Here is a 24,023-nt window from a genome sequence, read left to right on the forward strand (position 1 = left end):
CATTTTATTATTTCCTCAGAAACCCAGAGACTGACTCTTGATTTAATCTTTTTTCGATTGCATTATTTTTAGTATATATATATATATATATATATATATATATATATATATATATATATATATATATAATTAAATATCCAGTTTTTTTAGTCTTTTGTCTATCAGATAGGCAAAACATGATAAATTTAAATACTAAAATGTAATAGAAAGTATTTATCTAACTGCTTTTGAATCAGCATTGTATGTTTATTGTCCCCCTTGCATATGCAAACAATGATGAAGGAAATAATTAGTTTATGACTGCTTTATAGCACAAATGACAACTAATGATATTTATCTATTAAACTTATAATAACACAATTGTAAGTACATATCTTTATTATGCATGCGTGCATAATCTATAATGTATGTATAATGTAAAATGTAATAAATTATGATCAAATAAAAACTTTCGACGAACTATTACTTTTCTTCACTAGATGACAGTATTGAGCAAGGATATTGCACTCGAATGGTAAATATTCAGTGGATTTTTAAAAAGGGAATTTTATTAATTTGTATTGATATCGAAAGAAAATATTCACAAAAAAAGACAAAAACAAAACCAAAAAACAAAGCGGTAAAATAACTTTTAAAACTACAATCACAACGATTGTAAGTTATTGCTCAGGCATGATGGGAGACAGCCAAGTTACCGGAAGACCAACTGGTGCAAGTTTAATGGACAAGGAAGAAATATTTGTTTAGGTTTAGTCTCGACAACTCACTCGCTTTTTTTGTCAAAAACAATTTCTCTTTTAAAGTAATGAAAATGCCTTTATTTGCCCAAAACCCCTTTGATCAAGATGTCGGTAAGTGAAGCTTTCTTTCTGTCTGTCTGTCTTTCTTTTTTTCTTTCTTTTTTTTTTTTGGCCTTTCAGGTTGGATAGAGCAGCTAGCGACAGGGCCAACAATACTTGAAGCTAATGCTAGCTAGCGTCTATAGTTATCTGTAAAGTTATGTCATATCAGCGCTGCCAGATTTAGTAACGTTAACATATATAATTCTAGGCCACTTTTTAATGTGTTTTGGACTAAGTGACTTGTTGACAACATCCTCCATCAAGTTTATCGGCCATTTTGACAATTGGGTTAAACGAATGTTAACTAATTTCGAGTTTGACTCGGCTAACTAAATAACGTACACTAGAAAACATTGCTTTATTCAGCGTAGTTTGTTTACATAGTTTCATTAGTTCTCATTTGGCCGCGTATCCGTATTAGTCTGAAGCCCCTTTAGTCATTTATTTTAGTTTATATTAACTACATTATAAAAGGTTCGTTGGTTGTGAAAATGGGTCATCGTGGTTCAAAACCCGAAGATATTAATTTGACAGTTATAAAAACAAATAGGAGTATCTCTGTTTAAGCTAAATGGGTTGTCTTTCTGAATATTCACCCACCTAAAAGATCTACAATAATGACGATGTGCTAAATGATTGATCAGCAGTTGATTTGGTGATGGATTTTTTTTTAAAAAAAAGTTATAAATTGACAGTTTTTTTGTTTGTTTGTTTGTTTGTTTTGCTTTTGTTTTTTTTAACACTAGAAGTAACAGCAGTTCTACTTGTGTGGGTTAATTATTTGCTTTGTCTTGATGATATTGGAGTGGATATTTATTATATTAGAACCACATGGAGAAAAACAGTTTGGGGCCAAAAGAAAAGGCTGCAAAGGTTAAATGTGCAGATAGTGATGGAAATATGTCTCTTGTTAGTTACTATTCTGTAAAATACAATAGTTTGAAAAATGATCATACTGAGGCAATAGGACTATGTTTTGTAATGATTACAGGTTATATCTAGATACAACTTTTAGAATTTGCATGTAAATATGAATTCAAATTTCCTTGTACCACATGTCTGTCCCAGTAACACAGCAGTCCTTTATGCCCATACAATAGTACACTGTTGTCTATAACCTACTGGTGACTCAGCTTCAGGTCAGATGGTCATTGGAAGGATTTCCTGTATTATTAAGAAATGACTACTCATGCCAAAATTCCCATGACAAAATTGTTGATTTTATTATTATAATAATTGAGACACATAAAAAAATAGTTATTATCTTTGAGTGGCAAAATTAACAGAAGAGTTGTTTTACTTAAATCTTATGCCATAAAATCAGTCTGAGGTACTATTGTGTAGCTTTTCACTTATTAAACTAATCATGGGTTAAAATTCTTGATTTTCAATATTGGTATCACATATTGGCACAACATTTTCTAGGAAAACTTTGGCAGCTTTGTCCAATAAATATTGTGTACAGAGTAAATTTTTTTTGAAGGGTATGTGTCTCCATGAAGATATTATTTTAACTTTAAACTTGCAGTTTGTGGTGCCGGATGGATCGTCTCTAAAATACAGTAGCTTAGAGTTTATTATTCATGACTGCATCACTTGCCCACTGTGACTGGCATGGAAATGGAGCAGTCATGATGGCACTGAAGATGTTTTTCACACTTGACCATATGTACTCTATCCATGTTTGCATATTTCCAGAGAAGGCAACAAATGAAAACAACACAACAGAAGACTGGGGGCTCATTATGGACATCTGTGATAAGATTGGAACAACACCCAATGGGTAAGCTGGACAAAGACAGTTTCCTCTGAATAATTAGAGCGTTAGGATTTCAGGAGCACTGTGCTTCAAATAATTTTTGGAGCACAGTTATTATTATTATTATTATTATTATTATTATTGTAATGGCAATTGACCTCTCTTTTTCTTTGAAACAGACCAAAAGACAGCTTGAGATCCATAATGAAGAGAGTCAACCACAAAGTGCCTCATGTTGCCATGCAAGCGCTCAATGTGAGTTACATATTCCACTTTATAAATTAGGATATATAAACATATATTGAAATGATTATAAATTCTGCCCAACTTTTTTTTACCTAAGATTCTCTTGATAATATAGTTTCTCTGTATAGCTTATGCAAGATATACTTACTGACATACTTTAGTATTTATTTATTCATAATAATGTAACTGCATTAATTTATTTTAGTTTTTTAGAAAGTAAGAGTTAAAAAAAAGTTGCTCTTTGAGTACCAAAATTTGTGGGTTTTTTTTAAAAACAAATTATTTAATCTAAAATATAAATAGGCAGTAATAGAAGTTTTATGAAAATACCAAACTGTATATATTTTTATATTAATAATTTTAATAATAAACAGCAACAACAACAGAAAAGGAAATATAAAATTAATTATATTTAATGATGGTCTGCTCCTCATCCCTATTAGAGGTCATGAGAAGTGCAATTAAGTTGATCAAGTAATGTTTTTAGAGCTGTTTTGTTTGGTAGCAAGTTTGTTTCATACTGAAAGGGTTTAACTCAAATGAGGAATGTAAGAGCCTTTTACCTGTTTGAGTCATCCTCAGCAAATGCTGTCACATGGCCTGCTCTATTTTTAGCTGTCTGTGTTTGTTCAATCATTCAGACAACTAAAGCTTTGTTGTTATCAAAATAATTTTTAACTACAAAATCTTCGCCTACTATTAATATATTCTTTGAAGTGGTGGGAAATGTTCCTTTTTGTTTAAAATACACAGAATTATTGTTCTTTTTTGGGCTGTAATGCAATTTTACCATCTTCTCTTATAGTTGCTGGGTGCTTGTGTGTCAAACTGTGGCAAAATATTTCATTTGGAAATTTGCTCGAGGGAGTTTGCCAGTGAAGTGCGGAATGTGTTGGGCAGGGTATGTAAATGTTTGTTATTCGTCATTTTTTTTCCAGATTGTTTTCTTCTGTAATATTTTTCTGGACTCTTAACTAATGTCATTCCTTATGTTTCGTGAAACATTTATTCCAATGTTGCAGAGACAGTCATCACTATGGTTTTCAGGTGCTGTCAGCTGTGTCAGAGCACTGTTATTGGGGAGCCATTTTAAACCCCTAAATATAGCAACTTGAAATGTTTGTTTTATGTTCTCTGTAGGCCCACCCTAAGGTATGTGAAAAGTTAAAGGCACTCATGGTGGAGTGGGCAGAAGACTTCCAGAAGGATATGCAGCTCAGCCTGCTCGGTGCCACTATCAAGTCTCTGAAAGAGGAGGGGATCAGCTTCCCTGGTGCAACCTCACAGGTGCGTTTATATGCAAACCAGTCACTATCTAATCTTTGTGATGGTTTCCACTTTAACTTATCTTAACTTATAACACACACACGAAAAAAAAAACAAAAAACTAAATAGGTGTCTGAACCATGAATCGTCCATTAAATGTTCTGGTTCAGTGATAGCTACTTCAAACAGTTCTCTTCATCATACTGTTCATATTAAAACATCATCAGGACAAGACGACGCCTAACCCACGACAAGTTATTGAGATGTTTTATTTATTTATTAATTTTCACTCCTGCGTTTTCATCATACGGATTCTCTGCATTGGGAGCTATGCCTGCTCTGACTACGTGGTTGTTGCTGCGGGGATTGTACTTGTTGGGGTAGTCAGGGCCCTGCACTGTAGCCTTATGGTTGTGGTTTGGGCCCAGTCTGCCCTGATCTGGCTCATTCCCTTGGTGATGGCCTTTGTGGTCACAGGCTGGGTTGGCTCTTGGTGTGGATGGACCCCTAGGAAATCATCTCCTCACCTGGTGCCAAAACAAATGTTTGTTTATACGGTTATTGTTTAGTTTATTTTAGAGTAGGTTCAAAGGGTGGGGGACTCCATGTCCGTTTAGCTTGTGTGTGAGAGAATATGATTAAGTGTGTGTGCTTTGATTTGTTGTGCCATAAACTTTCGGTGTGCTTGTGTTTTTATTATTTAAACTGTTGATCTCATGACACTGCATGAGATCAACAAGTGCTGCATAAGAGCAGCACTTTGTGCTGCTCTTATGCATGAAAAGTGCTTTATAAATCAAGTTAGATTTGATTTTTATGTTGTGGTATACCCACCACTATTGTTAGTTTTTGTTGCAATAAATGATCTGAAATTAGGGAATTATCATCACATGATTCTACTTCAATGTCCTACATTCATGATATAATGTCAGTGTAGCATAAACTTTTCCTTTTTTTTGTATATTCAACCCGCAAGTTGATTATCCCTAACTTTATGTGAGTAGTGTATATATAATTTTAAATAAAAAATCTGTAGTTATTTGTTGTCATTTAATCAACATTTTCTCATTTAATCCTAAAAGTGCCCAAAATCAAAGATATCTCTCTCTGAACAGATTAGGACTTGATATTTACTTTGACGTGTAGTTTTTGTTAATGCAAATTTATAGTTTACTTTAAGTTTTTATTACTTAGTCATCTCTAAAAAAAAAAAAAAAAAAAAAAAAAAAAAAAAAAAAAAAAGCCACTCTGCTTCAAATTAGCCATTTGATCCATTCAAAAGTCAGGTTTTTTTTTCTTTTCTTTCTTTTTTTTTTTTTTTTTTTGGCCAACAGGAGTCAAATTCAAAGTGGCTACTGACAAGGACAACCTTTCAGCTACAGCCAGAATTGGCTCTCAATCTATGTGCATCCAAACATTTTATCATTAAATGCTGAGCTCTCTCATTTTTTTGTCTGTTGTTTTTAACTTTTGTTTGCAACAGTGACTCGTCACAGTTGTTTTACCACAGTGCTTTGTAGGTTTATTTCTAATCATAGTCTGTGAACTGTAATAACAAAGTATGCACATATGGATACCTTTTGTCTAGCCTTAGGCTTTTTGTTCCCTGTGCACTTAAAAGTTGCCAGTGTTAAATTTAGGGTTGGGTTTAATTTAACTAATTTAACTTTAGCCCAGACAGGAATTTCCTGTTCGTATATTTTATTTAATTCTGTGAATATGTGTGTGCATGTCCCAGGATCAGTTTTTTTTTTTTGGGGGGGGGGCAGCACTGTTTTCTGGTTTTATTTCTACTACTTTAGTTCTACTGTTTTTACTACTTTATTATGTAACTGTATATGTGTCACAAGTTGAAGTAGACTTTACTCTCAGGCTGTTGTAAAACATCTGGCCTACATCTTTGTCATCTATGAATATTTTATTTTTGGAAAGGTAGAATTTATTCTGAGCTGTTTTATTAGCCTTCACATGCTTCTCTAACAAGGTGGCTACCTGTTGTGCATGAATAGTCAAGTTAAGTAGTTTGCAGTAGCAGATAAAAATGCAGAATGCAGTTAATAAACAGCACCATGACTTCATTTAATATGCTTTCTTGCCACTCGCTGTGCTCCATTTTGTTGTAGCATTGTGCTGCTTATATAGTGAGAAAGGCTTAGATATGTGCCTCACTGGAGAGCAGGTGACATATGAAGCAGCAGGTATGACATTTATTCTGTATCAGCTCAAGAGCAAGTATCAGCAGGCTGTGTGACTCAAGCTGTGGCAGTATTTACCTTTACCTATCACCCATTCGGAACATAAATGTCATTTTTTTTAGACAGCATGCAGGTTTATTTGGTTTCAGCCATTCTATTAAATCGTGTCTAAGTTCCTGCTGTTTTCTCTGTTGTGATGTGTTCTATTTAGTTTTCTTTCTGCACACTGTGTGCAGATTGCAGTCCATACCAGCAGAATAACTAACACTCTTCTGTCCATCAGGACAAATCCAAACATGTAGTTCTCAGTACGTAGAAGCTTGCACTCTGTAAAGCTTTAGATATTGCATTCATGACAATATTAGCATGATTGACACACTTCTGAGTGATACGTGGTACATAGTTTGAACTGCAGGTGGCAGGAAACCAACTTTTCATCTGTGTCTTTGTGCTCCATTGTCACGCTTTTTATTTGTGTATAAACACACACAGATCTGACCTTATCCCTCTGTATTGACTGCAGGGGTCCAGCACAAAGGTCAGCACACCCGCTGCAAGCAAAGCATCAGATGAGGATGACCTGGCCAAAGGTAAAGTTAGATAACATTCTTTATTACTGTTATATCAAAAATTCTGTAAGCCTGTAAGTGTTTTCCGGTTAACAAGCGCTCTCTTCTCTTCCTCAGCCATCGAGCTTTCATTACAGGAGCAGAAGCAGCAGGCAGAGACAAGACCCCTGACCCTGACCTCTGATCCCCCAAACTACACTAACAGTGGCGGAGGGCAGGAGGTCCGTAAAGTGCGCGCACTGTACGACTTCGAGGCAGCCGAAGACAACGAGCTGACCTTCAAAGCTGGAGAACTTATCATAGTTTTGGATGACAGGTAATGTTTCATAACTCATGAATCATTCATGACTCAGCTCAGCTTTAACATTCAAAGACCAACAGAGAGGTTTTCAAGTGATGTCAACAGTGACATCTGCGTGGGGGAAGGGGTGGAAAACACACAGATGATGTCTGCCTGAGTCAGACTGCAAAATCAGCCCTTAGCTAATAGCCTTAACTGAAACTACTGGGTTAAATGGAATGCTATTCTGTTTTGTAACCATTGCTACATGGTTAGATTAAGTTTTGTTTGGCTAAAAATGGTCAAATCTAGTGGAAAAAAGATTAAAGAGAAGATGGATTTTACTGCATGGTCAGTGTGAGAGTACGGTGCTGTAGCCAGTAAATTAGAGAGGTCAGAGAGAGCGACATTTCATGCAAATTCCACAAATATTCTGAAGAACTTTGGGTGTCTGAATTGTTTTAAAACGCTTAAACCACTAGCTTTAAAAACACAGACTTCATAGCGTATTTCAGATATGCCTTATAAACTTGGTACACTGGTGTGTATGACAAAGTATGTGAAACTTCATGAATGAATGAATGAAATGAAATGAATGAATGAAAAATACTTTATTAATCCCAAAGGGAAATTCAATATTGTAGTAGTAGTAATTTTTTTTTTTTTTTTTTTTTTTTTTTTTTTTTTTTAGTAAAACAATCACATTAATTAATTAAGGGCTTTGTTCTTCAGCCTGATAGCTGCTGGAAGGAAGGATCTTCTGTATCTCTCTGTCTTGCATCGGACTTGAACAAGCCTCCCACTGAACACACTCTGTTGTTTCGTCACGGCGTTGTGTAGAGGGTGTGAAGGATCTTCCATTATCTTCGTCAGCTTGTACAGAATTCTTTTTTTGATGATCAACTCCAGCGGCTCCAGAGTTACTCCAAGCACAGAACCGGCTTTCTTGATCAGTTTGTTAATTCTTTTCAAGTCTCTGGTTCTGATGCCGCTGCCCCAGCAGATTGCTGCAAAGCTGATTGCACTTTCAACAACAGACCTGTAGAACATTTGCAACATTTTGGTGCAGACGTTAAAAGATCTCAGCTTCCTTAAGAAGTAGAGTCTGCTCTGACCTTTCTTGTAAATGTACTCAGTGTTGCTTTTCCACTCAAGTCTGTTGTCCAGCTGAACTCCAAGGTACTTGTATTCCTCCACCACCTCCACCTCCTCTCCCATGATGGAAACACTTCTATGTGTGTTCTTGTTCCTCCTGAAGTCAACAATCATCTCCTTTGTTTTCTTGGTATTCAAGATGAGATGATTGTCACCGCACCATTTCACAAACTGACCGACCAGTTCTCTGTACTCTGCTTCTTGTCCATCACTGATACACCCAACAACTGCTGAGTCATCAGAGTATTTCTGCAGATGACAGAACTCAGAGTTGTACTGGAAGTCTGAGGTGTACAGCGTGAATAGAAATGGTGAAAGTACAGTCCCTTGTGGTGTTCCAGTGCAGCTGACCACCATCTCAGACACACAACCTTTCAGTCTCACAAACTGTGGTCTGTTTGTGAGGTAGTCGTAAATCCAGGTGGTTGTGGAGGGATCCACCTGGAATTTCTGCAGCTTCTCACACAGCAGAGCAGGCTGAATCGTATTAAAAGCACTTGAGAAATCAAAGAACATGACCCTCAAAGTGCTGCCTGACTGGTCCAGATGAGAGTGGGCTCTCTGAAGCAGGTATATGATGGCATCTTCAACCCCAAGCCCATTACGGTATGCAAACTGTAATGGGTCCTGAAAGGTGTTCACCTGCTTGCTGAGGTGAGCCAGTAAGAGTCTCTCCAGGACTTTCATGACGTGAGATGTCAGGGCGACTGGTCTGTAGTCTTTTGGTTCAGCTGGTTGTGGTTTTTTAGGCACTGGAACAAGGCAGGATGTTTTCCACAGCACCGGGATTCTTTTCTGGCTCAGGCTGGTGTTGAACAGGTGCTGTAGAATCGGACATAGCTGTTTTGAGCAGGTCTTGAGAACTCTGGGACTGACACCATCTGGACCTGCAGCCTTGTTCTGGTTCAGTTTCACCAGTTGTTGCATGACTTGGTTACAGGAGACAGACAGAGTGGAGGTGGAGGCAGAGGAGGTTTCAGGAAGTCCTGATGTGGAGGGAGATGAGGTTGTGTCCAGGTCCTTGACTGAGCTGCAGGGTGACAGAGTGGAGGTGTGACAGGAAAGCTGTGGGCTCATGGAGGGTGTGTGGCTAGTTGGGGTTGAAGCAGGAGGTGAGCTAAACCTATTGAAGAACATGTTCAGTTCATTCGCTCTGTCCAGACCTCCATCAGTCTGATCCTCCTTTATCCCGAAGCCAGTGATCTTCTTCATTCCTGACCACACATCCCTCACATTGTTTTTCTGAAGCTTACTTTCCAACTTCTTCCTGTAGTCCTCCTTGCACTTCTTCATTTGTGTTTTAAGTTGTTTTTGTGTGGACTTCAATAACTCCCTGTCTCCATCCCTAAAAGCTTTCTTTTTGATGTTCAGCAGCTTTTTCAGGTCACTGGTGATCCAGGGTTTGTTATTGGGGAAGCACCTCACTGTTCTTGTTGGAATGGTGCTGTCCACACAGAAGTTAATATAATCTGTCACACACTCAGTCAAGGCATTGATGTCATCTCCATGAGGTTCACATAGGACGTTCCAGTCTGTAGCCTCGAAGCATCCTCTCAGAGCATCTTCAGCTTCATTAGACCAGGTTCTAATAGCCTTTCTAATGACTGGTTGTTGCTGAACGATGGGCTTGTAGGAGGAGGAGAGAAGAACTAGGTTATGGTCTGATCTTCCTAAAGGTGGCAGGGCAAAGGAGCTGTATGCATTTTTAATATTTGCATAAAATAAGTCCAACGTTTTGTTTTCTCTGGTGGAGCAGCTGACAAACTGTTGGAAAGTTGGTAGAGTTGCAGAGAGGGAGATGTTGTTAAAATCTCCAGAGATCGCCACAAATGCGTTTGGATGTTGTGTTTGAAGCCTGGCCACTACAGAGTTAATGACATCACAGGCTGCGTCTGGAGCGGTACCAGGTAATATATATACCGCTACCAGAATAACGCATGTGAACTCTCTGGGTAAATAATACGGGCGGAGACTCACAGCTAGCAGTTCAATGTCTCTTTTGCAGATCTTCTCTTTAACAGTGACATGTTCAGGATGACACCAGCGCTGGTTTACCAGCACCGCAATTCCACCTCCCTTCAGCTTCCCGCTGAGTTGTTTATTGCGGTCTGCACGGACCGTCCTGAAGCCGTGTACAGACGCATTACAGTCTGGGATGTGTTCATGCAGCCATGTCTCAGTGAAGCACATAATACTATATAATAATATAATATAATAATATAATAATATAATATATAATCCTACCCAGAAATGATTTCTTAACATAACTGTCACAGTTACATGTTTTTTTTTTTAATTCAAATTAATTATTCAGAATTAAAGTATTATCTCTATATGGAATTAGTAATTCCAAATTGAGGTTTACATGGGAAAACATATGTAATCGGTTTTATTTGAATCAGCTTAAGATCTGGAAAGTTGGGAAGGATCCTGATTGGACAGGGGGGGTGGAGGTGACGGAAGTAAACAAATCCCGTTTAGCTTTTATTTTTATTCTAGTTTTGAAGTAGCGGCTCGACACCAGCAAACTACTTCACTTTGGTCAGCTGAGGAGGAGACGGGAGAGCAACTACCGTCCTCGTGACAGGAATACCGGAATTAATTTAAAGCAGAATGAACATATGATCGAGGAATTATTCAATTCAGATTTAAAATCAGAATAAACCAGCCTCTAATTCAGATTTAATTTTAATTCGGAATGGTAATTTTAATTCAGAATTAGGTCATTTTAAATCTTTTTTAGGAGGATTTAATTTTTTTTCTGAGTTAAATGGGAATTAAAACTTAGATCTGGCAAATATACTGCATTTGGAAGGTTTCATTCTTCTTTTTTTTAGGCTAAAGCTTAGAAGGAGAGATTTTCATTCTGTGCTTCTAGCCTCTGCTTTTAGTTGTTTCTATTTTTTTTTTTTTTATCTGGGCATTATTAGTATACATTTCTTGCTTCTAGGTTTCAAATTACCTTTGAGATAGCAGATGTCTTTCTGTATTTCAAACAAATAAAAATCCCCACATATGGGTGATTGTGTTATTAACTTCTTTTCTAACCCCAGCTTTGAACCATTTTATTTGATTTTATTTGACATTTCAGAGAACTATTAGAGTACAATTGAGAAAGTTTTGAAGTGAATAATGCCTAGTTTTAGGCCTTAGTTCTACTTTTCCAAATGTTTTGTTTCATTTTGTGTTGACCAAATGTTAGCTAAGAAAAAAATAGAATCTTTATAATCTTTAATGTCAGAAAGTTGTTTGGAGTAATAGAAATTTTAAGAAAGGGGACATTAGTTGTAAAATAAAGTATAGATCTGGATTTATTAGCTTATAATATTATTTTTTCTTCATGTGTTGCAACATATAATCCCCTTCGCTACAGGAAACAATAGTGGCCTACACACAAAAAAAAAAATCAAGTTTTTGATAAAGGTTTGGGTTATATCATAATGCAGGTCTGCGTGTTCTTTTGGTTTATGTTGGTGGTCCACCAAACAAAAACAAAACAAAAGTTCCCACCAGCACTATTTTGCATGGTTAGCTTTGTTGAGACTGTGATGGCTTTGGCTGTTATGTGCTTTGGCCACACACTGAGTTTGCCTGAGCTTCCCCTAGAGGCTCATGCATTGATGTCTGTTCTCATTTCATGCTTTTGTTTACAGTGATCCAAACTGGTGGAAGGGAGAGAACCACAGAGGAGTTGGACTTTTCCCCTCAAACTTTGTCACAACCAGTCTGACTGCTGAGCCAGAACCAGGTTGGATTTTTTATTCTCTCTGAAAGTAAACACTGTAGCAGCTCAGCTTCACACACAGACACACACATTTCTTTTTGGTGTACATTTAGTTTCTTTATAAACTAACCTCTTAGCTACTTGATTTAACCTGGAGACATTTACCTTTACAGTAGCTTATGTTGAGAAGACAGCCAGTCCTGAAGAGACAAGCCTGGAAACCAAAGTTGAGCCTGAGCCTGTGTACATTGATGAGGTACCATATTTCCTCAGTGAATATTAATTTATATACATAAGTCAGATCTGTGTGAAGTTTCCCTACCCAAATCCACTGTGTTCTTTCTGCAGGCAAAGATGGACAGAACGCTGGCGCTACTGCAGAACGCAGATCCTGCAGATCCAACTCCTGACTCCCTAGAGCTAATCCAGCTGGAGGGTATAAACTTTAAGGCTAATTTAAATCTAGTCACACTGAGTGACAACTGTAGCCAGTCTGAATCATTGCCTTGTGTTCTGTATTTCTGTTTTTCTGCCCATCTGTCAATGTCTGAACAGGTGCATGTGAACAGATGAACCCAATGATTGATGAGAAACTACAAGAGATTGACAGGTATCATGCTCTAGATATTACATATTTATGAAAATTAGAATTATAATTGCCAGTGTTGTTCAAGGTTTGTCAAAAAACACAGAATGTGACCCTACCAGCTACTGTGAAGATTTTTAATAAATGCACAGCAATGATTGAGCCTATGCCATCCTATTTTTGTTTTTGTTTTTTTCTTTTGTTGTTGGTGCCATTTGTTAAGCAAATGTTTTGTTTATGTTGCAGGAATCACTCCGAGTTGTCAGAATTGAATATAAAAGTTTTGGAAGCTCTGGAGCTTTACAATAAGCTCATGAATGAAGCTCCTTTCTACTCAGCGTACTCCAAGATGCAGTCACAGTATGCACCAGCCGGCTCGTCTGTGGCCATGCAGGTCAGAATAATACATTGCAGCTGATGTACGAGCCTCCCAAAGTGTTACCTCAACAATGACTTTACAAAATGTAGCAGTTTCTTGACTTTGAATCTCAAATGACATAATTAAAAGCTTGTCTACATCTATAAAGAATTTATAAAACACAAAAAGGGAACCTGCAGCCTAATTAAAAAGAAACCAGACAATTCTATTTATTCTCCAATATTCTATATACTGATGCCACGTTTCGTCTGTAAACCTGAGGTTGATATTCAGTTATCGTTCTTTTTCCTCTCTGGAGAATTTGAGCCTGCTTGCATTTTTGAGGTCAGCAATGGTTTTCTTAGTCATGATTAATGTAGCTGTATCTTCCCACAGATTTAGAAGTCTGTCCACCTCACTGGACAGATTTTTTTTTAATCTCTGTGTTGGAAAATCAGACCTTTTAAACAAAAATGTCCTTAAATTGATGTTTTACAGAGACCTCTACATCAGTTACTCTTAGCATAAAGACTGGAAACATCATACCTTTTATCTGTCCAACAGTAAAGCTATGAAATGCCTGCTGTGTTAGGCTCTGTTACATGGGCCAAATAAACAAGGTTTTATTATCAGCAAATGGTAGAATGGGCTACAATGTGCACAGCTGCAACAATAACATGACAGCGATTGCTAAAACTGAGGGTATAGAGCATATACAGTGTTTTGTGGTAATTATTTTACTTTGCAAAGCTGCTGGATTTTTGTGAGCTTTGCAGGATCACAAACACAAGAAAATCCATATTATTTGTCTCCACGCTATCTGTTTGTGACTTTGTACACAAAAGATCTGTCTGATCAGTGTCCTGGTAGCTACAAGCAACAAGTGACGGTTCCTGTTTACATACTGGTTCCACTTGGTTGAAATTCTTTGAAAGTGCCAGACATGTGGCAAGTCAGTTAGTTATAACGGTTTATGTAAGCTAGTATTGGCTTTATGTATTCTCTCAAAACAGAAAAGAGCTGATCGGTAATGAGATGGGATGTGTGAGTAGTAAGTTTTCTCTGCTAGAACTGGCTCTCATTAGGTGAATCCATCTGCTGTGAGGCACATCAGTTTTTGAAAAAGTTGTAAACCATCTGAACACACTGAAATTTAAGTTGTTCTTTTTGTGTGTGTGTGTGTATGTCTGTCCCAAGTTTTGGGCTTCCAAAAGGCCTTAATATATACTTGATTAAGGGCTGTTCAGTTAGTCTGTTCTTGTTTCCCTTTTGGACTTCTCAGGGTTACCTTGGACCACCTGGTGCCCCTTACCTGCCTCCGGGGATGCCACAGGTTCCCCCTGCGCAGCCCTACGCTATGCCCAGTGACCAGCCTGGACCACTGCATTCACTGCCTCCCAACATCTCGGCTCCACCCAGCAGCCAAGCTGCTCAGCCTCCATACATGAGGTAAGAAAACAACCCCATCAGCCTGGAAAAAGAAGTTCATCTAATTAATTGAATCAAATCCATTAATCGAAATCCATTGAAGAATTCTGTTGAGACATCACTTCATGAAGGATTAAATAATTAATGTGGCTCTTAAATGTCACTTCACAGTAGTGGTATGAACTCCCAGTACATGAACCAAGCCGCTGGAGCTCCTTACGCACACCAGGCGGGCGTGGCCATGGATATGTCAGCCTATCACAACTCCGGCATGCCTCCCGTGTCCTATCCAGTAGCTCCTCCCCCTCACCAGGCTCCTCAGCAGCAACAAGCAGCGTATTATCAGCAACCTCTGCTGTAGACCTCTGACTGACAGCAGACCTTAGAATACACACTGCAGACATCTCAGTTGCAGACTGTTCTTTTTGTTGAACTAGTATGAGTGGGTGGGTTTTGCTTTAGGCTAATTCCTTTGGCCTTATAATTTCTATCAAGTTGGACTGACAACAGCTGAATTCACTGAAGTTTGTGCGTAATAATGGTCTGCCGTGTATTCAAATTAGGACTCAGCTACTGTATGTGAGACTAATATTGGTTCCAGAGGATTTCTCCTGTCCTTGAACTGAGCATAGCTGGTTTTCACAGGTCAACACAAAAGAAGAGGTGGGTTTGCCCTCAAGTACAGGACCATGTAATGAGCATTTTACTAAAGGGTTTGACTATAGCTACCCCACACTTAATGCTATGTCCTAATTGACATGAATTTACACCATGTTATATTAATCGGTGGTCAAAGATGGTGAGGCAAAATAAAGGTAGATAAACTCAATATTTTTTTTTTTTGTTTTTTTTGTCTTTTCACACAACCTTGTCTGAGAAAGCAGTGCGGACATCGTTTATCAGTGTCTGCATTTAATGTGTTCTCAGGCCCTAAATTGCTTTCCTGTGGAAGCATTTTGGCTGGTCTGAGCCAAATACAAGAACAGTGTGATGTCATACACAACAGGGAATGAAATAGACTACAATCCTCCTTGCAGCTCTGCCATCTTGTTAAGTGTGGCTGAAATATCTTCTCTGTCAGATGTATGAGATAGATGACTGCAAAGTACAACCAGTGTGTTAGAGATTGACAGCCAGTGACAGTCAGTTGCAATGACAAGGGTAAACAAAACTGAAAGTGACAGATGTTTGCAGGCAGGGAAAACCAAGCTCTAACTAAAATACTCATGAAGGATCATGAACTGGGGCAAACCTGCATGTAAAACCAACGCTCTAGCTGTAACACATGTTCATTTGTATGTATCCCTACAGGGCAGTTTCAAGTTTATCTACATTACCAAACCAAATTATTTGTTTTTCTTTTAGTTTTAAATTCCCCATCTTGTCTACATCGCATTTTAAGGTCAAAAGGTTAATTAATTTAAAAGCAGGTTCAGCTGTAATTTTTGTTTCTTGCTCAGAATAATTGAAACTCAGAATTGATGGTGTTCATCTTTCTGCAAAGCCAGCACCTCACCTCACCAGCATCCATCACTGTAGCTGCTCGCTGTCTCGAACAGCAATGCTGAAGGACAGATTTATTTCTTTCAAAATGTCATAGGTGAATGTTAAAAGTTACTTTAGTGCAAATGGTTCAGAAATCCCTTTCCTATAAACTCACTGCCTTTCATTCTGTGGTTGCATTTGCAATATTTAAATTGTGTGTGTGTTTTTTTTCTCTTAATGTCTGCATGCGCTTGAGGACCGACCCATCATAGATTTTGGTGTGGACTAGTCGTCTCTCTTTACGTGTTTGTACATCTGATTCAATGCTGCATCTCTTCATTGTTGTTATATCTGTACCTTTCTGCCTCTTTTCATGTTTAGAGTCTCTTCCATTCAGTGGAAACTATCAAGATTCCACAATTATGCAAATTGCACAATATGGAGATGTTAATTTCAAACATTAATTCATTATCAGCAATGTCTGTACTTTGATTTATATATATTGAAATATTTTACATGTCATTTTCAAGGTTGAAAAGTGTGTAATTATTCATATTTTCTGCCTTTTGCTTTTAAGTCATCTGGAAAAATGTAAATGGAACAAAGTCTGCAAAATGTTTAAAGGTTTGTTGAGCAGCCAGACATTATGTTTTAAACCTGCTCTTGTTTGTCTTCTGTTAAAATTAAGGTGGCTTTCGTGGAATCTACAGTTGTGTTGCAGTAACTCTGTTGTTCTGATTTTAGTCAGAGGTGTCTGTATTTCCATTTAGCACCCTGATGTTGTATATTCGATGTAAAATACCTGGATTTGGTCATTGACATTGGCGCTGCACCTTAGCTTTGTAAACATTTACTTGCCACCAAATGCCTTGCTTTTCTGTAGAAATCAGAGAATCACTTAGACTCAACTTTGGCAAATAATTTCTGTCTCTGAATTTTCTGTATATATATATCTAATTCTGTATATTTAAAATATTCCAGGAAAGGTTTCTTTATCCGGGATTTTAAAACTGCTTTTGTAATAAAGAGCAAACTTATGAATATTCTTTGAAATAAAAAAGAAAGTGATACCTATTTCTTGAGTGGTTTCTTTATTCCAGCGTTTGCATTGTTCTGTTTAATTACATTTATGTAAATTAAAAGAAACATGATTAAAATAATCCACCTACAGTAATTAACTGCCCTAGTTTATGCACACATCACTAGCTGCACATTTACCAGCCAATATAACCTACTTACTAGACATTAATTATTCATCATACTTGGCTTTTCTTTTTCTTTTTTTTTTCATCGTTTCTGCTCTTATCAAACTCATACAGTCGGGATTCAATGGTTACCCACTGGTGTTCTGGTGGTGAAATCCAACTAAAGCCTGCTAAAAATAAAGTTCGAACACCTACTTTTCCAGCATGTAGTGTGAAAATGTTTCACAGTTTTGCTGTGAGCATTTTTGGATGTGAATCCTATTTCATTTAGTCCATGTCTTGCAGATTGGTTACAAGTTCCTGTTTTTTTCCATTTGTTTTTCATTTCTTTTGTTGTGCATTTGCTTTCCATCCTTATGTTTGCTTTTTACAACATTCCCACTTTGTACTTGCATCAAAATCTCAAGTAAGGGCATTATTTCCTGTCAGTCAGAAAAATGCAACAGCATATTAAGCTCTGCAAGCACTTGAACTGCAGACTTTATTGTATGTTTAGACTTGTACAGTTTTTTTTTTAAAGAATGCAGATTACAAGGTGTTTGCATTGCAACCTTTCCACATGAACAAGTGAATCCATATGTTTTCTTGGTCTAAAAGAAATAAGATTAATTGCAATATTTTAGCTTTGTTTACAAACCCAGTTCAATAGATTTTTGTCATAGCTATATATTTTTCTAAATAAGATAAAATACCTGAATGACCAACTTAGAGTAGTGATTTCTTCGTTTGACAGGGAATATCATCCATCATTAAATAAAGTGGCTATATGCGTCTGAATAATTTTGCAGTCAAATATAAAAGTTATAAAACATTTATAATGGGTCAGTATTCAGTTCAAATGAGGGTTGTGGTTTTACAGGATGAAGAGAAACAACACGCTAGCTGAATATTATGAGCGTTTGTGCTGCATTCACTTACGCTTTCAATTGTCAAATTTAAAATGTTAGAAAATGAATCTCTATATGTTACATGAATAAATTAATCAATAAATCTCTTTGAGATGTAATTAAAACTTGTGAAATTTATACTGGAGCGATAATTTATTGAAACATTTTTTTTAAATTACATTTTCCTATTCGTGCATCGTGCTTCCCTCAAGCAGTAGTCTAAAATCTTGAAGCTCTGCTTTGCTCTTGAATGCAGCACGTTTATATGAGGGAAGTGGAGGGAGGATATCTGACTCCCGAATCTCATTCGTAGTCCTTTTCCGCGATAGAGCAGGAAACATCCAAGCAGGTGGCTGCAGTTGAGTTATCATTTGTTGACGTAAACCGGAGTAAAGCTGGAGTCTGCGGTTCACTGCCCGCCACCGGAGCCGCAACAGTTCCAGTGGAGCGGCGCGGAGCGGCAGCCTCCGCCCTGGACCGACGAACTGGCCGAGATGTCCCGACACATCTACACCCGCCACGGGGTTGGAGAGGGGCTACAAAAGCCCGTATTTCAGGTAAGTGAATAAAATGATAAATAGATAAATAAATAAATAAAAAAAAAAAAGAAAAAGTAAAATAACATAACAAAAAGCTATACAACATAAATATGATTAACAAATATTGCATTCCTTCTGAGGCTGCACATTACACTTTATTCAGACTAACAATAATGAAGAAAAAAAATCGATGCCTGCCCCCAACAGATGTTTCAGTGTAACTAAAGATGCATTTTTAATAATTCCTTACAAATTCCTGAGGTGTCATTAGTCAGGAAAAAGCACGGTTCCTGCAGTCTAGTGAAGATTTTGATTTATTGAAAAAGAAATTAAACAGAATGTTAAATTATTAAGCATTTCCTGATGGGACTCCTCACATGATTTATGAGGTAAATCAGACCACTTTCCGAACAAAGGGGATAAGGACTTTTTGTAGTTCAGCACAGTAAGCTATTTTCGTCCCTCCTCCAGGTCTCTTTTAATCCTCATAAAACAAGACAAATATCAGAAATGCAATTATCAAGCAAAGGTGACTATTTATAAAATAAGAATCCCTTGAGTTGTCTTTAAAATAAGAATAATAACTCTAAGTCCTAGCCTAGAATATTTATTTTGACAATGATATTTGGAGTGATATGAAAATATGTAGTTGTAACTAAGGGGTAAGTGAGCACATCAACTAGGTCATGATGAAGACAATGAAAGGCTCCAGAAATTGCAAATATGTAGATACTGATCTTGAATGGTTTTGGCTGTTGAATACCTTCAGGTCATAGACAGCTGATTGCACTAATGAGCCACTTGAAGGCACCACCTGGCTGTCGGGGAATTGTTATGGCCTTTATCACAATTTTAAAAACATTTACAAGTCATTGGTTCATACGGAAAATAAGTAACAGATCAATTGCCAATGATTATGAGTGCTTTCTTCAACCTTTTGATTAACAGAAATACATACTTCTCACAGAAGTGAGTTGGGGTATTTTTCTATTTTGATGTGCTTATTTAAAAAAATAAATAAATTGGGACATCTCCTGAAAAAAATCACTTGAGATCTCAAAGGAAATTGGAAGGCAGATCATTTTTTGGAAATCCAAGAGCATTCAATTCGTCCCAGATGGTCTTTTCAGTGTCACCAGGGGACAGTATGCCATATATGCACAGCCAGAAGAGCTCAGAAGTGAACCCATTTATCAAATGTCAACCCATCCCCATGCACCTCAGGTGAGGTATTACCTCATCACACTCGAGTAAACAGGATATGTAAGAAAAAATAGGTCACAGAACTGAATCCATACAGCCGTGCAGTGTTTGTACAAAAAAAAAAAAAAAAAAAAACTTTATGCAGGATTTTTTTGAGGTGGCTTTCCAAGTGAGTTGTGAAAGATTTACTTGATATAATCAGGTCATCATAAAGGACAAGAGAGAGCTGAAAGAAGCCAGAGCCATGTCAACCCCAGGGGCTGAGATGTTGGTGTTAATGGGGGTTGCTGCGAGGAAGGTGCCCTTGATTTTCTGTGAGAGGAAAAAAAGAGCTTAGAGTAGATGCAACAAAAACAGCATTCTGCTATGCCCCATCCATTGAGACATTTATGACATGCATGTTCTTATTGGCTTTTAATGTGTTGAGACTTTTACGTAACTGGCATTCTAAATAAATTTGACAAATTAGAGCCTGATAAATATTTAATAGTTCAAGTCAATAAAATATGATATAATAGTATTGATTTAATATTTACCAGTATTTTTTATACAGTAACACATACACTGTTAGGCACATAAAAAGGGAAAATATGGGGTCATTATTTAACTTAGCAGTAAGGTATTTCACAGATTCTACAGTTAAAATGTGCCATACAGTGACTGTAACAAGCAGGGTACATAAAGAGAGGATTTCATTTCTGTGTGTTTTGGCATCCGCAGGCTAACAGAGGGACTTACTCCAGACGCAGTCGACTGAAGAGGTCTGACGGCAGCACCACCTCCACCAGCTTCATTCTAAGACAGGTTGGATATGTAATCTCATGCACATTCAGGAATGATCAAGATTATTCACAGTTCAGATGTTCTGTAGCAGTAGCCACATGCAGTGGTCTGAGGATGGGCTGTAAATGATTCATTTAACGTCAGGCAATTATTTTTTGCACCATTACTTAACAAAACCAAAGATAACACAGCTGATCATAGGTTACAATGATATGCTTTATGAGCAATAGGCACATGGACAAATTTTTAAATTTAGCAGGGGTCTTAAAAGAGAGATTTATAGAGATACAATTAACAGCTTAACTCCACTTAACTGTGAAGTTGTCAGTAACAATTTTAGATTAGTGAGTCAGTGAAGTGTGACTTTGTTTAGCCTGTTCTAAAAATTCTGAATATCAGTAAAACATCACTGTCTATACAAAGCAACCATCCAAAAATGGCCGCCGCTTGTCTTTTAATAGCAAAAACCATCTGGTGTCAGTACAGAGATGAGCTGCAAGCTATACTTGACAGATTTCTCTTTTTCAACACCATCATTTAATAGGAGTAAAACTCACTTTGAGAGAAATTAAAGGCATTTATTTTTCATGTAAAAATTGGTAAAGAGCATCCTATGTCAGACTGAAACAGGAAATGAGTCCCTAAGTTGGCTGTGAACACATTTTAAAATGTGATTTTATGAAATGTCATCTTTGTGTGAAACTTTTTGAGCTCACTGCTCTGCTTTAGGTTTTTTTTATTTTATTTTACCTAAAATCATGATTTTCATGACTTAAGATTAGAGTCTAACGTCAACTCTTATGTCAAGCGAAAGCATTGCTGTGACATGTGATGATGTGTTAGCAAGCACGTTGGCCCCTGCGCAGGTTTAGGGAATCAATGGCCTTGGTTTATATCAGCCTGGGAATCTAGCCTGCTGAGCTGCTTTTGACCACCCAACATGTAATATTCATAAAGGCAGGACTGTTTGATTGCAGATGCTGCTGCTTCCTTTATATACGCCACAGTAAAACAAATTCAAATTGGTCTCTTGCTTTAAGTCCCTTCTGTAATTCATAATAGAAGAAGAGGGATTTAACATGGACTTTGTCTAACAAGTTACCAAGGGAACTGAGGCTGCAGAACATTCAGTGACACAAGGACAGCTTGGCTATGCTTACTTTTGTCCCAAACCTCTGTCTTTTTCTTTTTCTCTGCCTTTTCAATGCTAGATCTGATCTAAAACTTGACGGAAACATGCTGGCTGGTACTAATGCCTCTTAGCTTTCTTAGAAAATGCAGAATATGTTAAATCAAATAACTAGATGTGATTTATAAAAACATCAATTTTGGTGAGATTGTCAAAGGAATCTTTTTAATGTGACACTTATGTTCAATTTTGAGCTTTAAACACTCATAAAAACATCTGTTCAGAATATAATAACCCTGAATGGCTGCAGATGATGACAGATTTTCACACCTTTAGAGTTTGTGGTTGCTATTTCAATCACAACACACCAGTGGATTACACTGTATGTTCAAAGTGTTGAGTTCCCACAGCATGAAATCTACATGGAATCATCATTTTGCTCCCAGGAAGGAGGAAAAATGAGACAAGAGAAAAAACTGCACATAAAAGTAAGAAGACAAAACAACAGAAAACCTAAATCTGTAAGACAGAATATGAAATAAATCTCTTGCCCACTCTTTTCTCATTACACATTTGTAGAATTCTGTAACACCCCCGCTGTGATTTGTGTTATCAAGAGTCTGATCGTCATCAGGTGAGAAGAGGAGCCAGTGGGCTCTCTTTGATTCCCTTGTGTATCCATGGTAACAGATGCCCTTCAACAACAGAGGTCAAGCCCAGAGGGTTGATTAGCAGCAAACTGCAACACCTCCTATTTTTCACAGGAAGGTACAATTTGTATATATATATATATATATATATATAGTCACAAAAGAAGAGGACACTGAGACCAAGGCAGCCTTACAGAAACTTATTAGAAGTGGACGTTAAACATTCACTCTTAGTTTCAGATTCAAATCAGATTTTACTTCATGTCCCCTGACCTTGAAACGCCCACAAATTTTCTTATTTTCCTTATTTCTTACCTCTGAAGTGTCTTAGTTTTCTTTTGCAATTCTGGAAGCGATCAGTAATGGGTTCTCCTTGGTGTGGGCATGATTTTAGGGAAAAAGAAAAGAAGTCCCACAGCACCACATCTAGTTCAAAGAGCCAGAAACTGGTTTTACAGAGTGCAGAGAGTGTGCTGGTATTATGTGCTGATGAAAAAAACAAAAACAAAATTTTCTCACAGCTGTGTGCCCTTCTTCTGACACCTGCTTATAAGACTCATTTTCTGAAGGAAAATGTAGATTTTCTGCATTAAAACTAAGCATTTAGTCTCATTGTGTGATAACTGAGACCATACACATACACTTGCATAATTTGGTGTATTACACGCCTTATGTTCAAGCTTACACCCATTCCTCCACATCTTTGTGAGTAAATGAAGAATCAGAGCTGCTGTTAGGGAGAAAAATGATGTGTCATGCTCATCAGGATTGTCTGGGTGTGGTTTGATGAGATATAACTGCCTATGCTGACAGTATGAGCAACTGTCATCAGATTAGAATTTAAGTAATGCAGAATCTATCATCAGCTAAATAAGCAAAAATTTTTCCATTAGTAGACAATGTTGTGCTCTTGTATGAGCCTAGCAGTACAAGAGTTAGGTGGGGAGTTGAATGTAGCAGCATGCTGAGTAAAATGAATGAACTATTATAGATCTGATTTAACTCCTGAAGGGAAAAATATCAAAAGTGCCAAAAAAGGGAGGAACCTGAGAGAAACTGAATGTTATGAAGTTTTCATAATAATAAAACAATATATTTAAATTTACCTTGATCACTGCATGAGATGCTTAAGAGATCACTGTTACAACAGATGACAGTAAAAGCTGATCCTCCTGGTGCATTGAACATCTTCATGTGCTGCTTGCATGGACAGATGTTTCTCTGCGTGGTCAGTGAGCCGATGTCTGATCAGTTTCTGGGCCAGCCTTTGAGCTGTCTGAAACGAGGACGTGGAAGCACATGTTTGCTCCAAAATAAACCCATCCAAATCCAGAGCTGCAGCACAAAATCTTTGCTTGAATTTTTGCATTCCCTAATATTTGTTTGTTGACTTAGAGAGCAGTGTGTTTGCACGCAACTAATAAATCTGGTCGTGCGTGTTCTCAGAAATGATCTTCAAGACTAAATTAATCTTCCTCTGGAATCTGTGTGGCACTGAATCAGACTGTTGAGTTGAATTAGAACACGAGACTTGGAACAAATCACACCAGAAATTGAGGGAAATTTTAAGGAGTGGCCATCAGACCACACCTAAAGATTTGTTTCAGATAGACAAATCGTTTTATAAATGGACCCTAAATGATCACTTCTGCAGTTTTTTGGGTCAAACTTAAATAAATTTTTATGATAGGTATTCTTTCATTTTTGTCATCACTGCTGCTGGTAGAATTTTTT

General features: G+C 37.3%; 2 protein-coding genes across 2 annotated transcripts in view; both read left to right on the top strand.

The window, feature by feature from the left end:
- Positions 1 to 702: 702 nt before the first annotated feature.
- stam2 (signal transducing adaptor molecule (SH3 domain and ITAM motif) 2) lies at positions 703 to 16,459 on the top strand. Its single transcript, XM_042001786.1, has 14 exons — positions 703 to 851; positions 2,541 to 2,625; positions 2,781 to 2,856; positions 3,653 to 3,748; positions 3,988 to 4,134; positions 6,832 to 6,898; positions 6,995 to 7,193; positions 11,966 to 12,060; positions 12,210 to 12,292; positions 12,385 to 12,472; positions 12,592 to 12,646; positions 12,869 to 13,016; positions 14,263 to 14,429; positions 14,580 to 16,459. The coding sequence occupies exons 1-14, from the start codon at positions 806 to 808 to the stop codon at positions 14,767 to 14,769; spliced, it is 1,542 nt and encodes a 513-aa protein (XP_041857720.1). The 5' UTR covers positions 703 to 805; the 3' UTR covers positions 14,770 to 16,459.
- Positions 16,460 to 18,297: 1,838 nt separating this feature from the next.
- cacnb4a (calcium channel, voltage-dependent, beta 4a subunit) overlaps positions 18,298 to 24,023 on the top strand; it is a 34,829-nt gene continuing 29,103 nt past the window's right edge. The window contains exons 1-2 of the mRNA XM_042002352.1: positions 18,298 to 18,542; positions 20,448 to 20,531. Coding sequence (XP_041858286.1) covers positions 18,480 to 18,542; positions 20,448 to 20,531 — 147 coding nt within the window. The 5' untranslated portion in view covers positions 18,298 to 18,479. The remainder of the gene's footprint in view (positions 18,543 to 20,447; positions 20,532 to 24,023) is intronic.

The sequence above is a fragment of the Melanotaenia boesemani genome, chromosome 12, assembly GCF_017639745.1.
Source record: "Melanotaenia boesemani isolate fMelBoe1 chromosome 12, fMelBoe1.pri, whole genome shotgun sequence".
In the NCBI taxonomy this organism is placed as follows: Eukaryota; Metazoa; Chordata; class Actinopteri; order Atheriniformes; family Melanotaeniidae; genus Melanotaenia; species Melanotaenia boesemani.

Excerpts from the sequence above, each read along its gene's own strand:
- stam2 (XM_042001786.1), top strand. The coding sequence starts at position 806 with ATGAAAATGCCTTTATTTGCCCAAAACCCCTTTGATCAAGATGTCG. Across the intron at positions 2,626-2,780 it reads ATTGGAACAACACCCAATGG|ACCAAAAGACAGCTTGAGAT; the intron begins GTAAGCTGGACA and ends TCTTTGAAACAG. Across the intron at positions 12,293-12,384 it reads AGCCTGTGTACATTGATGAG|GCAAAGATGGACAGAACGCT; the intron begins GTACCATATTTC and ends TTCTTTCTGCAG.